General features: G+C 62.7%; 2 protein-coding genes across 2 annotated transcripts; one reads left to right on the forward strand and one right to left on the reverse strand.

Moving 5' to 3' along the window:
• Positions 1-755: 755 nt before the first annotated feature.
• Positions 756-13,933, forward strand: CLASRP (CLK4 associating serine/arginine rich protein). Its single transcript, XM_030474971.1, is given in 22 exon segments — positions 756-796; positions 928-1,096; positions 3,143-3,240; positions 3,470-3,571; positions 5,265-5,344; positions 5,461-5,545; positions 5,712-5,857; positions 5,944-6,040; positions 6,184-6,262; positions 6,352-6,425; positions 7,834-7,875; positions 7,953-8,168; positions 8,377-8,448; positions 8,450-8,629; positions 9,820-9,987; positions 10,080-10,119; positions 10,979-11,039; positions 12,126-12,184; positions 12,505-12,551; positions 13,481-13,563; positions 13,715-13,739; positions 13,846-13,933. Coding segments are annotated over 21 exon segments (1,896 nt in total). The 5' UTR covers positions 756-796; positions 928-997; the 3' UTR covers positions 13,889-13,933.
• Positions 13,934-15,259: 1,326 nt separating this feature from the next.
• GEMIN7 (gem nuclear organelle associated protein 7) lies at positions 15,260-16,773 on the reverse strand. Its single transcript, XM_030474981.1, has 2 exons — positions 16,715-16,773; positions 15,260-15,817 (listed from the first exon to the last, which is right to left on the reverse strand). Exon 2 carries the CDS (start codon positions 15,810-15,812, stop codon positions 15,459-15,461), a length of 354 nt encoding a protein of 117 aa, XP_030330841.1. The 5' UTR covers positions 15,813-15,817; positions 16,715-16,773; the 3' UTR covers positions 15,260-15,458.
• Between the last annotated feature and the right edge of the window lie 2 nt (positions 16,774-16,775).

The raw sequence follows: 16,775 nt of genomic DNA on the forward strand, positions 1-16,775 counted from the left end.
GAGACCGGTGTGCCCGGTGTAGCCCCGGGACTGGTCCCGCTGTGCCCGATACAGCTCCGGGACCGGGACCCCTGTGCCCATTATAGCCCCGGGACCGGAGCCGCTGTGCCCGGTACAGCCCCGGAACCAGGACGCCTGTGCCCGGTGTAACCCCGGGACCGCTGTGCCCGGTACAGCCCCCGGGCCGCCGTGCCCGGTATGGGACCGGGACCCGGACCGCCGTGCCCAGTGTAGCCCCGGGACCGCTCCTGCCCGGTACAGCGCCGGGACCGCTGTGCCCGGTGTAGCCCCGGGACCGGGATCGCTGTGCCCACTATGGGACCAGGACCGGGACCGCTCCTGCCCGGTGTAGCTCCGGGACTGGGACCGCTCCTGCCCGGTATGGGACCGGGACCGCCGTGCCCAGTGTAGCCCCGGGACCGGGACCCCTGTGCCCATTATAGCCCCGGGACCGGGACCGCTCCTGCCCGGTGTAGCCCCGGGACCGGGATCGCCGTGCCCGGTACAGCCCCGGGACCCCTGTGCCCGGTGTAGCCCCAGAACCGCGACCGCTCTGCCCAGTGTAGCCCCGAGACCGGGACCGCTCCTGCCCGGTACAGCCGCGGGACCGGGACCCCTGTTCCCATTATAGCCCCGGGACCGGCACCGGCACCGGGATCCCCGTGCCCGGTGCAGCCGCGGGGCCGGTCGGACCACTCTATCCGCGGGACCGCTCCCGTCCCGCCACGCCCCCTTTCCCTCCGCGCCTCCTCACTTCCGCTTCCGTCTTCCGCTCGGTGCCGCGGGCTCGGTGCAGGTCGGTAATGGCGGCGGCGGCGGTTCCGTGTGTGCGCCCCCCCTCCCCGTTCCCCCCTCACTCCATTACCCCGTGTTTATGGTTCCCCCCCCCTCTCCGGTCCCCCCCCCATCGCCTCGCTCCATCCTCAGGGCGCCGCTGCCGGGGCCGCGGCCTTCTCCGCTGCCCGGGGCCGGTGCGAGCCCCGCGGGCACCGGCGGGATGTGGCACGAGGCGCGGAAGCACGAGCGGAAGCTGCGCGGGATGATGGTGGATTACAAGAAGCGGGCGGAGCGCAGGAGGGAGTACTACGAGAAGATCGTAAGTGAGCGCGGAGCGCCCCGGGGTCCTGCTCCCCTTTTCCTTATGGATCCTGCTCCCCTTTTCCCTGGGGCTCCTGCTCCCCTTTTCCTTATGGCTCCTGCTCCCCTTTTCCCTGGGGCTCCTGCTCCCCTTTTCCTTATGGCTCCTGCTCCCCTTTTCCCTGGGGCTCCTGCTCCCCTTTTCCTTATGGATCGTGCTCCCCTTTTCCCTATGGCTCCTGCTCCCCTTTTCCTTATGGCTCCTGCTCCCCTTTTCCCTATGGCTCCTGCTCCCCTTTTCCCTGTGGCTCCTGCTCCCCTTTTCCCTGTGGCTCCTGCTCCCCTTTCCCCTATGGCTCCTGCTCCCCTTTTCCCCATGGCTCCTGCTCCCCTTTTCCCCATGGCTCCTGCTCCCCTTTTCCCTGTGGCTCCTGCTTCCCTTTTCCCTGGGGCTTCTGCTCCCCTTTTCCCTATGGCTCCAGGCTCCTTTTCCCCTTTTCCCTATGGCTCCAGGCTCTTGCTCCCCTTTTCCCCATGGCTCCTACTCCCCTTTTCCTTATGGCTCCTGCTCCCCTTTTCCCTGTGGCTCCTGCTCCCATTTTCCCTATGGCTCCTGCTCCCCTTTTCCCTATGGCTCCAGACTCTTGCTCCCCTTTTCCCCATGGCTCCTGCTCCCATTTTCCCTATGGCTCCTGCTCCCCTTTTCCCTATGGCTCCAGACTCTTGCTCCCCTTTTCCCCATGGCTCCTGCTCCCCTTTTCCCTATGGCTCCAGGCTCCTGCTCCCCTTTTCCATATGGCTCAGGGCTCCTGTTCCCCTTTTCCCTGTGGCTCTTGCTCCCCTTTTCCCTGTGGCTCCTGCTCCCCTTTTCCCTATGGTTCAGGATTCCCCTTTTCCATGTGGTTCGTGCTCTCCTTTTCCCCATGGCTCAAGGCTCCTGCTCCCTTTTTCCCTGTGGCTCCTGCTCCCTTTTTCTCCATGGTTCCAGGCTCCTGCTCCCTTTTTCCCCATGGCTCAGGAATCCTTGTTCCCTTTTCCCTATGGCTCCGGGCTCCTGCTCCCCTTTTTTCTGTAGTTTGGGATTCCCCTTTTCCCTATGGCTCCTGCTCCCTTTTTCCCTGGGGCTCCTGCTCCCCTTTTCCCTGTGGCTCCTGCTCCCCTTTTCCCTATGGCTCAGGGTTCCTGCTCTCCTTTTCCCTATGGCTCCAGGCTCCTTTTCCCCTTTTCCTTATGGCTCCTGCTCCCCTTTTCCCTATGGCTCCAGGCTCCTGCTCCCGTTTTCCCTATTGCTCAGAGCCTCTCCTCCCCTTTTCCCCATGGCTCTGGACTCCTGCTCCCCTTTTCCGTATGGCTCCAGGCTCCTTTTCCCCTTTTCCCTGTGGCTTCAGGCTGCTGCTCCCGTTTTCCCCATGGCTCAGGAATCCTTGTTCTCTGTTCCCTATGGCTCCTGCTCCCCTTTTCCCTATAGCTCCGGGCTCCTGCTCCCCTTTTCCTTATGGCTCCTGTTCCCCTTTTCCCTGTGACTCTTGCTCCCTTTTCCCTATGGTTTCTGCTCCCGTTTTCCCCATGGCTCAGGAATCCTTGTCCCCTTTTCTCTATGGCTCTTTCTCCCTTTTTCCCTATGGCTCCGGGCTCCTGCTCCTCTTTTCCTTATGGCTCCTGCTCCCTTTTTCCCTGTGGCTCCTGTTCCCCTTTTCCCTATGGTTTCTGCTCCCGTTTTCCCCATGGCTCAGGAATCCTTGTCCCCTTTTCTCTATGGCTCTTTCTCCCTTTTTCCCTATGGCTCCGGGCTCCTGCTCCCCTTTTCCCTGTGGCTCCAGAGTCCTGCTCCCCTTTTCCCTATGGCTCCCGCTCCTCTTTTCCCTGTGGCTCCAGACTCCTCCTCCCCTTTTCCCTATGGCTCCAGGCTCCTGCTCCCCTTTTCCCTATGGCTCCTGCTCCCCTTTTCCCTATGGCTCCTGCTCCCCTTTTCTCTCTGGCTCCTGCTCCCCTTTTCCCTTTGGCTCTTCCTGCTCCTCGTTCCCTCACCTTTGAGGGGGGGTTTCCCCCTTTTTTCCTCCTCCAGAAGAAGGATCCAGCCCAATTCCTGCAGGTCCACGGCCGGGCCTGCAAAATCCACCTGGATTCAGCCGTGGCCTTGGCTGCCGAGAGCCCGGTCAACATGTGAGTATCCCGCTGCTCCGGGGGCAGCTCCGGTGGGAATGGGGAGAGCTGCCGGTGCCTCGGGTGCCGCTTCCAGCTTTGGGAAGCGGGATCTGGGCTCATCGGAGCCAAAGAACACGAGTTATTCCTCCCATTCCCACTCAGGAGGGGAAGGTTTGGGGCTGGGGGGGGGGGGGGGCTGCTCTTCCTAGAGGGAATTCCCGGCATTCCCACCTCTCTTTTCCCATAGGATGCCCTGGCAGGGAGACACCAACAACATGATCGACCGCTTCGACGTGCGGGCGCATCTGGATTATATCCCCAGCTACACCCCGGCCCTGCTGAACCCCATGTAAGCTGGGGGGGGATCCCCACTTCCCATGGGAATTGGGGCTCTTCTGATGGAGGTTTGGAATCTGGCGGGGGGGGGGGGCAGAGCTGTTTTCCAGCCTCGTTGCACTGGGACCAGCGTGGAGCCCCCCCAGTGCCATGGGGATAAGTGGGGGGTGCAGGGGATGGATGAGGCTGCAGCATTCCCAGTGTGGCTTTTCCAGGCCTGAAACGTTGGGAGAGGATGGAGCTGAGCTCCGGAACACCAGGACACGGCTGGAAAGGCCACATTAGACCAATTAACCGCTGGGTTAATTAAACCCCAGCACCCAGCAGAGCCGGGGGCTTTCTCCCTTTGGCTGGAGCAGGGAATTCCGAGGCAGAATTCCCCCATGGAGAGCAGCCACATTCCCTTCCTGCCTCTCTCTGCCTGGGAGCAAGCTCTGGAGGGAAGCTGAGCCCTTTCCAAAGGGAATTCCAGGCTGGCCATGATGTTTAGTGGCCGACTCCATCCCTGCTTGCTGCACATCCCAGAACAAGGGTTTGATTCCTTCCAGCTCCATTATCCTTTAGGAAATGGGAATCTCACGTGGAGCCACCTCATGGGGATGGGTTTGGATCCATCCCATGTCCTAGAGCGCTAAAAGGTGTTTCTTGTCCTTTAAATTCCCTTTCCAAAGGGAATTCCAGGCTGGCCATGATGTTTAGTGGCCGACTCCATCCGTGCTTGCTGCACATCCCAGAACAAGGGTTTGATTCCTTCCAGCTCCATTATCCTTTAGGAAATGGGAACCTCACGTGGATCCACCTCATGGGGATGGGTTTGGATCCATCCCATGTCCCAGAGCACTAAAAGCTGCTTTTGGTCCTTTAAATTCCCTTTCCAAAGGGAATTCCAGGCTGGCCATGGTGTTTAGTGGCTGATTCCATCCCTGCTTGCTGCACATCCCAGCACAAGGGTTTGATTCCTTCCAGGCTCATTCTCCTTTGGGAAACAGGAATCTCCCATGGAGCCACCTCATGGGGATGGGTTTGGATCCATCCCATGTTCCCAGACCACTAAAAGCTGCTTCTGGTCCTTTAAATTCCCTTTCCAAAGGGAATTCCAGGCTGGCCATGATGTTTAGTGGCCGACTCCATCCCTGCTTGCTGCACATCCCAGCACAAGGGTTTGATTCCTTCCAGCTCCATTATCCTTTAGGAAACGGGAATCTCCCATGGAGCCATCTCATGGGGATGGGTTTGGATCCATCCCACGTCCCAGAGCACTAAAAGCTGCTTTTGGTCCTTTAAATTCCCTTTCCAAAGGGAATTCCAGGCTGGCCATGGTGTTTAGTGGCTGACTCCATCCCTGCTTGCTGCACATCCCAGCACAAGGGTTTGATTCCTTCCAGCTCCATTATCCTTTAGGAAAGGGGAATCTCCCATGGATCCACCTCATGGGGATGGGTTTGGATCCATCCCACGTCCCAGAGCACTAAAAGCTGCTTTTGGTCCTTTAAATTCCCTTTCCAAAGGGAATTCCAGGCTGGCCATGGTGTTTAGTGGCTGACTCCATCCCTGCTTGCTGCACATCCCAGCATGAGGGTTTGATTCCTTCCAGGCTCATTCTCCTTTGGGAAGCAGGAATTTTACATGGAGCCACCTCAGAGGGGATGGATTTGGATCCATCCCGTGTTCCCAGAGCACCAAAAGCTCCTTTTGATCCATTGCAGTTCCCCGGAGCAGGAATGTGACGAGAGGAAATGCAACTACGAGCGGTACCGCGGCCTCGTGCAGAACGACTTCGCTGGCAGTGAGTGTCCCTGGGGCTGGGGCTGGGGCTTGGGGACACCCCAAACCCTGCCGGGGGGTGCAAGGGGGGGGACAGGCCCGTGTCCCCCCCCCCATTGATCCCTCTGGTGGCTCCAGTCTCGGAGGAGCAGTGTCTCTACCAGATCTACATCGATGAGCTCTACGGGGGGCTCCAGAAGCCCAACGAGGATGAGAAGAAGAAGTGAGTGTCCCAAGGAAGGGGGGTGGCGGCGTGGCCCTTTGGGGGTGCTCCATGGAGCAGGGTGGGATCGGGAGCATCCTCCCTGAGCAGGGAGGCAGAGGAAGGGCCCTTCCTGCTCCTTAATAAGGATAAGGAAGGGGAATAGGGATTGAGTATCCATGTGCAGGCTCGCCGAGAAGAAAGCCTCCATTGGCTACACGTATGAGGACAGCACCGTGGCCGAGCTGGACAACAACGTGGAGAAGAGAGGGGAGGAGGAGGACTCGGAGGAGGACAGCAACACGGATGAAGATGAAGTCATCCCTGACATTGGTACTGAGCCCCCCCCGCCGTGCTCCTTGGGGTGCTGAGCCCCTGGTGCTGGCGCTGCCCTCAGCCGCTTCCCCTCATGCTCCCAGACGTGGAAGTGGACGTGGATGAGCTCAACCAGGAGCAAGTGGCCGACCTCAACAAGCAGGCGACCACCTACGGCATGGCCGAGGGGGACTTCGTCAGGTAGGGCTTGGATGGAGCCCCCCCCCCCCCCGCTGTGTTCCAGGGGGGAATCCCTATGGATGTGCCCGGCTGTGGGATGGGGGGACCCTGAACCCCTCTTTCCCTATCTGGGTGCTGGGCTCTTACTGAGGGTTTCTCCCAAGGATGCTGCGGAAGGACAAGGAGGAGGCTGAAGCGATTAAGAACGCCAAGGCTCTGGAGGAGGAGAAGGCCATGTACTCGGTAGGGGATAGAGCCCGGACAATTCCCTGCTCCCGGGAGCTGCTTCCCCATCGCTGGAGCCATCCCTGAGCTCCAGCTGCTCCTCCCAGGGCCGACGCTCCCGGCGCCAGAGGAGGGAATTCAGGGAGAAACGCTTGAAAGGGAGGAAGATCAGTCCCCCCAGGTGGGTCCCAGAGCTGGGATAGAGCATCCAGCCCTGCTCCATCCCATTCCCGGAGCTGGGATACAGCATCCAGCCCTGCTCCATCCCATTCCCGGAGCTGGGATTCAGCATCCAGCCCTGCTCCATCCCATTCCCGGAGCTGGGATACAGCATCCAGCCCTGCTCCATCCCATTCCCGGAGCTGGGATAGAGCATCCAGCCCTTCTCCATCCCATTCCCGGAGCTGGGATACAGCATCCAGCCCTGCTCCATCCCATTCCCGGAGCTGGGATTCAGCATCCAGCCCTGCTCCATCCCGTTCCCAGAGCTGGGATAGAGCATCCGGCCCTTCTCCATCCCATTCCCGGAGCTGGGATTCAGCATCCAGCCCTGCTCCATCCCATTCCCGGAGCTGGGATAGAGCATCCAGCCCTGCTCCATCCCATTCCCAGCCCCCGGAGCTGGGATACAGCATCCAGCCCTGCTCCATCCCATTCCCAGAGCTTGGATACAGCATCCAGCCCTTCTCCATCCCATTCCCGGAGCTGGGATACAGCATCCAGCCCTGCTCCATCCCATTCCCAGAGCTTGGATACAGCATCCAGCCCTGCTCCATCCCATTCCCAGAGCTTGGATACAGCATCCAGCCCTGCTCCATCCCATTCCCAGAGCTGGGATAGAGCATCCAGCCCTGCTCCATCCCATTCCCGGAGCTGGGATTCAGCATCCAGCCCTGCTCCATCCCATTCCCGGAGCTGGGATACAGCATCCAGCCCTGCTCCATCCCATTCCCAGAGCTGGGATACAGCATCCAGCCCTGCTCCATCCCATTCCCAGAGCTGGGATACAGCATCCAGCCCTGCTCCATCCCATTCCCAGCCCCCGGAGCTGGGATACAGCATCCAGCCCTGCTCCATCCCATTCCCAGAGCTTGGATACAGCATCCAGCCCTTCTCCATCCCATTCCCAGCCCCTGGAGCTGGGATACAGCATCCAGCCCTGCTCCATCCCATTCCCAGAGCTGGGATGCAGCATCCAGCCCTTCTCCATCCCATTCCCAGCCCCTGGAGCTGGGATACAGCATCCAGCCCTGCTCCATCCCATTCCCAGAGCTGGGATACAGCCTCCAGCCCTTCTCCATCCCATTCCCAGCCCCTGGAGCTGGGATACAGCATCCAGCCCTGCTCCATCCCATTCCCAGCTCCCGGAGCTGGGATACACCATCCATCCCTGCTCTATCCCATTCCCAACTCCCGGAGCTGGGATACACCATCCATCCCTGCTCCTGCTCCATCCCATTCCGAGCTCCTGGAGCTTGGATCCCGCCCTGCTCTGCTCCTGCCCATCCCATGCTGATCCGCATTGCCTTCCCTGTTGCTATCCCCCTGTTTCCCTGCTCCCTCCATCGGGAATGTCGTCTCCCCCACAGCTACGCCCGGCGCGACAGCCCCACCTACGACCCCTACAAACGGTGAGTGCCGCCCGCGCCGCTATTCCCACCCTCGGGAATGCCGTTCCCGCAGCTCCCTGACCCCCTCCCCACTGCAGCTCCCCCTCGGAATCCAGCTCGGAATCCCGCTCCCGCTCCCGCACTCCGTCTCCCGGCCACGAGGAGAAGATCACCTTCATCACCAGCTTCGGCGGCAGCGACGAGGAGGCGGCTGCATCCGCGCAGGCCGGCGGCATTCCCGGGAAAGGCCCCGCTCCCGGCAAAGCCCGTTCCGCCGCAGGGCAGCCGGCAGCAGGTCATAGCGCCTCGTCCCGGTCGGTAACGCTTCCCATCCGGCTGCTTTTCCCAATCCTTGCCCGCACAGAGGGAATGGGGGGGGATAGGGAGGGAGCTCCAGCCCCACATCCATGGGGTGAGCAGCTTCCTCGTCCTCCCAGCTCAATCCCCGTGGCAGGATCCCTGCCTCATCCCGCCCATCCCGCGATCCTCCCGCTAACGCCCCGTCTCCCGGCTCTCTTCCAGGCGCCGTTCCTCGTCTTCCTCCACGTCTCCATCGTCCTCATCCTCATCCAGCTCCCGCTCCAGCTCCCGCTCCTACCGAGGGGGGGGGGTACCACCGCTCCGGCCGCTACTGCCATTCCCACGGCCGCCGCTATTCCCGCTCTCGCTCCCGCTCCCGGCGCTATTCCGGAGGGGGCTCTCGGGATGGGCGCCGCCGCTCCAGGTCCTATTCCCCGGAGCGGGGCTATCGCTACAGCTCCCGCCGCCGATCCAGGTGGGATTCCGTGCCTTTGCCAGGGAATCAGGGAATGGCTTGGGTGGGAAAGGAGCTGGAATCATCCGGATCCAACCCCCAGGGACACCTTCCATAGGGCAGGCTGCTCCTTGAGCACTGCCAGGGATGGAGCAGCCAAACCTTCTCCATCCATCCCAGTGTCCCAGCACCCTCATGGGGAAGAGCTTCATCCCAAGATCCCATCCAGCTCTTCCATCATCTCCTCATCCCATCCCTCCATCCCGTGCCCAAGGCCCCGCTCCAGGTCTCCTGGGGCCCCTTCAGGCACTGGGGTGTCCCCAGAGCAGAGCAGGGGCGCAGGGACCCCCCCTTGGCCCTGCTGCTCCCATAGGACACAGTGGGGAGCTCCCATAGGACACAACAAGGAGCTCCCATAGGGCACAACGGGGAGAATCCATAGGGCACAACGGGGAGCATCCATAGGGCAGAGTGAGGAGCTCCCATAGGACACGGTGGGGAGCTCCCATAGGGCACAACGAGGAGCTGCCATAGGATACAACAGGGAGCTCCCATAGGACACAAGGAGCTCCCATAGGACACAATGGGGAGCATCCATAGGACACAAGGAACTCCCATAGGACACAATGGGGAGCTCCCATAGGACACAAGGAACTCCCATAGGACACAGTGGGGAGCTCCCATAGGACACAGTGGGGAGCTCCCATAGGACACAGTGAGGAGCTCCCATAGGACACTGGGGAGCTCCCATAGGGCACAGTGGGGAGCATCCATAGGGCACAGTGGGGAGCTCCCATAGGACACAACAAGGAGCTCCCATAGGACACAAGGAGCTCCCATAGGACACAACGGGGAGCATCCATAGGGCACAGTGGGGAGCTCCCATAGGACACTGGGGAGCTCCCATAGGGCACAACGGGGAGCATCCATAGGGCACAAGGGGCTGTTGGTGGCTCCCATTGAGCTTCTCCTCTCCCACCACCCCAAATCCTTCATCCGGGGGGGCTGCTCCACCCCTTCCCCCCCCATCCCAGAGCCATCTCCCCCCCCAGGGGCTCATATCCCTTCCCACTGCCCCCCATCCCATCCTTTCCCTTTGGGCTGCCCCCCACTGCTCCCACTTCCCTCCTGGTCCCCATACAAAGGGGGGACCCTGCGGCTCCCCATCGGGCTCCCATTGAGCCCGTCGTGTATCCCGCCCCCATTCCCAGGAGCCGGTCCCGCTCCGGGGAGCGCTCCCGGCGCCGGCACCACTGGAGCAGCAGCCGGAGCAGCCGGAGCCGCAGCGATTCCCGCAGCCCCAGCAGATCCCAGTCTCCGGTGCGGGACAAGCCTCCGCGCCCCACAGCATCGCCCGCCGTGGGGGAGAAGCTGAAAAAGTAAGGCCCAAAAAGCAGGAATGGGAATACCGGGAATGGGATAAGGATTCTCCCCCCTCCTCATGCTTTTCCCCCCCCCTCCCCTGCTCCAGGCCTGACAGTGCTGCTGGTAAAGAGACGGGAGCTGCCAAAGTCAGTAAGAATTGAAGCTCAGCAGCTTAAGTGGCATCAGCGAGAGCAGCCCCGCGGGGGGGCCACGGTGGGGGACGGGCTTGGGGGGGCCCCCCCATGTCCCCCCGTGTCCCCCTGGCGCTCATCCCGCTCCCTGCTTGGAGCCTGGGACCTGCCGGGCAGGAGCGGGATAGCCCCAGGGATGGGGGGGCGGTGAGGACCGGGGGCTCCCCCTGGAGCTGCTGGCAATGGGATCCATGGGGAGCTGGCTGTGGGGCACTGGGACCCACTGGGATCCAGCAATGGGACCCACTGGGAACTGGCCATGGGGCACTGGGAACCACTGGGATCCGGTCACTGGGAGCTGGCCAGCACTGGCGTCCACTGGGATCCAGCACTGGGATGTGGCTGGCACTGGGACCCACTGGGATCCAGCAATGGGACCCACTGGGAGCTGGCCATGGGGCACTGGGACCCACTGGGATCCAGCAATGGGACCCACTGGGAGCTGGCCATGGGGCACTGGGACCCACTGGGATCCAGCAATGGGACCCACTGAGAGCTGGCCGTGGGGCACTGGGACCCACTGGGAGCTGGCCGTGGGGCACTGGGACCCACTGGGATCCAGCCTGGGGACCCCCAACATCCTCGCCTGTTCCTATGGGCTGTCCCCATGTGCCCCCCCCCCACCATCACCCAGTGCTGCCATTGCTCCCCGCAGCACCCATGGGTGCCACGGGCGGGTCCCACCACGGACCAGGGCCCCCAGCCCCCCTGCTCAGAGCCCGGGGGGGGGGGGTCCCATGGAGGGGGGGCTGCAGCGTGTCCTCGTGTGCCCCCAACCCCCCCCATTGTCACACGGGGCTCCGGGTCCTTCCAGCCCAAACTGACGCCGCAGGAGAAGCTGAAGCTGCGGATGCAGAAGGCGCTCAACAGGCAATGTGAGAGCGTGGACCCCCCCATGGACCCCCCCGGGCCCCCCATTACACCCCATGACCCCCCCCCATTACACCCCATGAACCCCCCCCATTACACCCCATGAACTGCCCCCATTACACCGCATGGACCGCCCCGACCCCCCCCATTACACCCCATGGATGCCCCCGGGCCCCCCCATTACACCCCATGACCCCCCCCCATTACACCCCATGAACCCCCCCCATTACACCCCATGCCCCCCGCCATGGATCCCTCCAGGAGCCCCTATTACACCCCATGGACCCCCCCAGGCCCCCCCATTACACCTCATGGACCCCCCATTGCACCCCCCCAGGACCCCCCCATTACACCCCATGGATCCCCTCTGGACCCCCCATGGACTCGGGCCCCCCCATTACACCTCATGGACCCTCCTGGGGCCCCCTGTTATACCCCATGGACCCCCCCGGGCCCCCTCATTACACTTCATGGACCCTCCCGGGGCCCCCCATTGCACCCCATGGATGCCCTGGGCCCCCCCGTCCCCCCATTACACCCCATGGACCTGCCCGGGCCCCCCCATTACACCCTATGGACTCCCCCCATTACACCCCATGGACCCCCCCAGGGCCTCCCATTGCACCCCATGGACCCCCCCATGGATCCCTCCAGGAGCCCCCATTACACCCCATGGACCCCCCCGGGGCCCCCCATTACACCCCATGGACCCCCCTGGGCCCCCCTATTACACCCCATGGACCCCCCCAGGGCCCCCCATTGCACCCCATGCCCCCCCCCATGGATCCCTCCAGGAGCCCCCATTACACCCCATGGACCCCCCCGGGGCCCCCCATTGCACCCCATGCCCCCCCCCCATGGATCCCTCCAGGAGCCCCCATTACACCCCATGGACCCCCCCAGGCCCCCCCCCCATTACCCCTCATGGACCCCCCATTGCACCCCCCCAGGACCCCCCATTACACCCCATGGATTCCCCCTGGACCCCCCATGGACTCGGGCCCCCCCATTACACCCCATGTCCCTTTGGACCCCCCCTTGTCCCTATTGCCCTTCCCTTGTCCCTGACCCCCCCCCCTCATTTCCTATAGTTAAAGCTGATAAAAAGGCAGCCCAGGAGAAGATGCTGCAACAGGAACATGAGAGACAGGTACCGGGGGGGGGCAGAGCCTGGTTATGGGGCTGGGGGGGGCACACACCAGGTTATGGGGCTGGGGGGGGGGGCAGAGCCTGGTTATGGGGCTGGGGGGGGGCACACACCCGGTTATGGGGCTGGGGGGTGGGGCAGAGCCTGGTTATGGGGCTGGGGGGGGGGCACACACCCGGTTATGGGGCTGGGGGGGGCACACACCAAGTTATGGGGCTGGGGGGGGGCACACACCCGGTTATGGGGCTGGGGGGGGGGCACACACCCGGTTATGGGGCTGGGGGGGGGCACACACCAAGTTATGGGTCCCTGTTCTCCCATAGGAGCGGGAGGACGAGCTCCGAGCCATGGCCCGGAAGATCCGCATGAAGTGAGTGTCCCCCCATCATTCCCAATGGATCCGGGGGGGGGTCCCGGCTGCACTGTGCACCCCCCCCATCATTCCCAATGGATCCGGGGGGGGGTCCCGGCTGCACTGTGCACCCCCCCGTCATTCCCAATGGATCCGGGGGGGGGGTCCCGGCTGCACTGTGCACCCCCCCGTCATTCCCAATGGATCCGGGGGGGGGTCCCGGCTGCACTGTGCACCCCCCCATCATTCCCAATGGATGCGGGGGGGGGGTCCCGGCTGCACTGTGCACCCCCCCATCATTCCCAATGGATCCGGGGGGGGGTCCCGGCTGCACTGTGCACCCCCCCCATCATTCCCAATGGATCCGGGGGGGGGTCCCGGCTGCACTGTGCACCCCCCATCATTCCCAATGGATCCGGGGGGGGGTCCCGGCTGCACTGTGCCCCCCCCATCATTCCCAATGGATCCGGGGGGGGGGTCCCGGCTGCACTGTCCCCCCCCCCCATCATTCCCAATGGATCCGGGGGGGTCCCGGCTGCACTGTGCACCCCCCCCATCATTCCCAATGGATCCGGGGAGGGGTCCCGGCTGCACTGTGCACCCCCCCATCATTCCCAATGGATCCGGGGGGGGTCCCGGCTGCACTGTGCACCCCCCCCATCATTCCCAATGGATCCGGGGAGGGGTCCCGGCTGCACTGTGCACCCCCCCATCATTCCCAATGGATCCGGGTGGGGGTCCCGGCTGCACTGTGCACCCCCCCCATCATTCCCAATGGATCCGGGGGGCGGTCCCGGCTGCACTGTGCACCCCCCCCCATCATTCCCAATGGATCCGGGGGGGGGGTCCCGGCTGCACTGTGCACCCCCCCATCATTCCCAATGGATCCGGGGGGGGGGGTCCCGGCTGCACTGTGCCCCCCCCCATCACCTTTTCCTTGCCGGCAGGGAGCGGGAACGCCGGGAGAAGGAGCGGGAGGAGTGGGAGCGCCAGTACAGCCGCCAGAGCCGGTCCCCGTCCCCCCGCTACAGTGAGTGACCGGGGGGGTCCGGGGGGGCACAAGGGACCAGTCAATTCCCAGCCCCATATTGGACACTTGGAAGGGGGGGGGGGAAAGGAAAAGCTGCTGCATTCCCATGGGAAAAGCGTCATGGTGTCCAAGCGCATCCCTCTGTTTGCAGGTCGGGAATACAGCTCATCCCGCAGGTAGGTGCCCACATCCTGCCCCACACGTGGGGGTCGCAGCTCACTGAGACCCCCCCCCCCCCCCCCCCCCCCCATTCCCAACACATCCGTGTGTGCGCTTCCGCAGGCGCTCCCGGTCGCGGTCCCGCAGCCCCCACTACCGGCACTGATGGAACGGAGCCGGTTCCCCACGGCAAATAAAGATGGAAAAGCTGGCTCCGTGTCTGCGACGGGTTGGGAAGGAGCTGGGATGAGCCCCCATGGGACACCCTGGGTCTCCCATAGGGCACAATGGGTCTCCCATAGGGCACAATCGATCTCCCATAGGACACAATGGGTCTCCCATGGGACACCCTGGATCTCCCATGGGACACCCTGGATCTCCCATAGGGCACAATGGATCTCCCATAGGACACAATGGGTCTCCCATGGGACACCCTGGATCTCCCATAGGGCACAATGGGTCTCCCATGGGACACCCTGGATCTCCCATAGGACATAATGGATCTCTCATAGGACGCACTGGATCTCCCGTAGGACACCCTGTATCTCCCATAGGGCACCCTGTATCTCCCATAGGGCACACTGGATCTCCCATAGGACACAGTGGATCTCCAGTAGGGCACAATGGATCTCCCATAGGACACACTGGATTTCCCATGGGACACAATGGATCTCCCATAGCACACCCTGTATCTCCCATAGGACACAGTGGATCTCTCATAGGACACCCTGTATCTCCTGTAGGGCACAATGGATCTCTCGTAGCACATGCTGTATGTCCCATAGGACACCGTGGATCTCCCATGAGACACAATGGATCTCCCATGGGACACAACAGATCTCTCATAGGGCACGATGGATCTCCCACACACACCCTGTATCTCCCGTAGGGCACAATGGATCTCCTGTAGGACACAGCAGATCTCTCGTAGGACACAATGGATGTCTCATAGGGTACAGGGGATCTCCCACAGGACACAATGGATCTCTCATAGGACACAGTGGATCTCCCATAGCACACCCTGTATCTCCCATAGGACCCAATGGATCTCCCACAGCACACCCTGTATCTCCGATAGGACACAACAGATCTCTCATAGGACACAATGGATCTCCCATAGCACACCCTGTATCTCCCATAGGACACAGTGGATCTCCCATAGCACACCCTGTATCTCCCATAGGACCCAATGGATCTCCCACAGCACACCCTGTATCTCCGATAGGACACAACAGATCTCTCATAGGACACAATGGATCTCCCATATGACACACTGGATCTCCCATGGGACACAATGGATCTCCTGTAACACATCCTGTATCTCCCATAGGACGTAATGGATCTCCCACAGCACACCCTGTATCTCCCATAGGACACAATAGATCTCTCATAGGACACACTGGATCTCCCATGGGACACAATGGATCTCCTATAACACACCCTGTATCTCCCACAGGACACAATGGATCTCTCATAGGACGCAGTGGATCTCCCACAGCACACCCTGTATCTCCCATAGGACACAGTGGATCTCTCATAGGACACAACAGATCTCTCATTGGGCACACTGGATGTCTCATAGGGCACAATGGATTCCCACAGCACACCCTGTATCTCCCCTAGGACACAATAGATCTCTCATAGGACACAGTGGATCTCTCGTAGGACACAATGGATCTCTCATAGGGCACAGGGGATCTCTCGTAGGACACAATGGATCCCCCCGGGGGCGCTGCTCACGGCAGCGGGAAGCGGAAGCAGAGCACGTCGGGGCCGCGCAGCAGCGCCGCCTCCTGCAGCCCCAGCGGGGTCCGCAGCGCCTCCACCAGCAGCGCCGCCGCCTCCCGGTCCGCGGCCCCGAACGTGGCGTCCACGCGGACCCCGGCGCGGAGCCAGAACCGCGCGGGGCGGCCCCGGGCGGCCGCCAGCGCCCGCAGGAACCGGCGCCGGAGCCGCGCCCGCGCCCGCTGCGCCTCCGCCTCCCCCCGCGCAGGGTGCCGCCGGCGGGACTCGAACCCGCGGCCGCGGCCGTCCGGGCCCCGCGGCAGCCGCAGCACCGGCACCGGCACCGGCTCCTCCGCCGGGGTCATGGGTCCTGCGGGAGAGGAGGCAGCGAGAGACACCCCCTATAGGGCACAGCCCCATAGACACCTATAGACCCCTATAGACCCTTATAGACCCCTATAGGGCAGAGCCCCATAGACACCTACAGACCCTTATAGACCCTTATAGACACCTATAGGGCAGAGCCCCATAAACACCTACAGACCCATATAGACCCTTATAGACACCTATAGGGCAGAGCCCCATAAACAGCTACAGACCCATATAGGGCAGAGCCCCATAGACACCTATAGACCCCTATAGGGCAGAGCCCCATAGACACCTACAGACACCTATAGACCCCTATAGGTCAGAGCCCCATAGACACCTATAGACTCCTATAGGGCAGAGCCACCATAGGGGCACTGTGACTCCACCCTATAGAACTGCGACCCCGACAGCCCCCTCCTCAACCCCTTCACTGCCCCATATGGGACCCCCCAACCAACCCCTTCATTGCCCCATACGGGACACACACCCCCCCCAAAAGTTCCTGGTGCCCCCCAACCCCCTTCCCTGCCCCATATGTGACCCCCCCCAAAGCTCCTGGTGCCCCCAACCCCCTTCCCTGCCCCATATGGGACCCCTTCACTGCCCCATATGTGACCCCCCCCCAGTTCTTGGCCCCCAGGTGCCCCCGAGGCCCTTCACTGCCCCATATGTGACCCCCCCCCCCCCCAGTTCTTGGCCCCCAAGTGCCCCCGAGGCCCTTCACGGCCGCACATGGGACCCCCCCATAGTCCCCTTCACTGCCCCACATGGGACCCCCCCATAGTCCCCTTCACTGCCCCACATGGGACCCCCCATAAGCCCACGGTGCCCCCCAGGTGCCCCCCAAGTGCCCCCCGAGCGCCCCCCGAGCGCCCCCCACGCGCCCTCCCCCCGGTACCGCCGCTCCGCTCCCGCAGATTCGCGCTCCCGCTCGGGTCCCGGTTCCGCTGCCGCAGATT

This window comes from Strigops habroptila, unplaced genomic scaffold (genome assembly GCF_004027225.2).
Source record: "Strigops habroptila isolate Jane unplaced genomic scaffold, bStrHab1.2.pri NW_022045628.1_ctg1, whole genome shotgun sequence".
Classification (NCBI taxonomy): Eukaryota; Metazoa; Chordata; class Aves; order Psittaciformes; family Psittacidae; genus Strigops; species Strigops habroptila.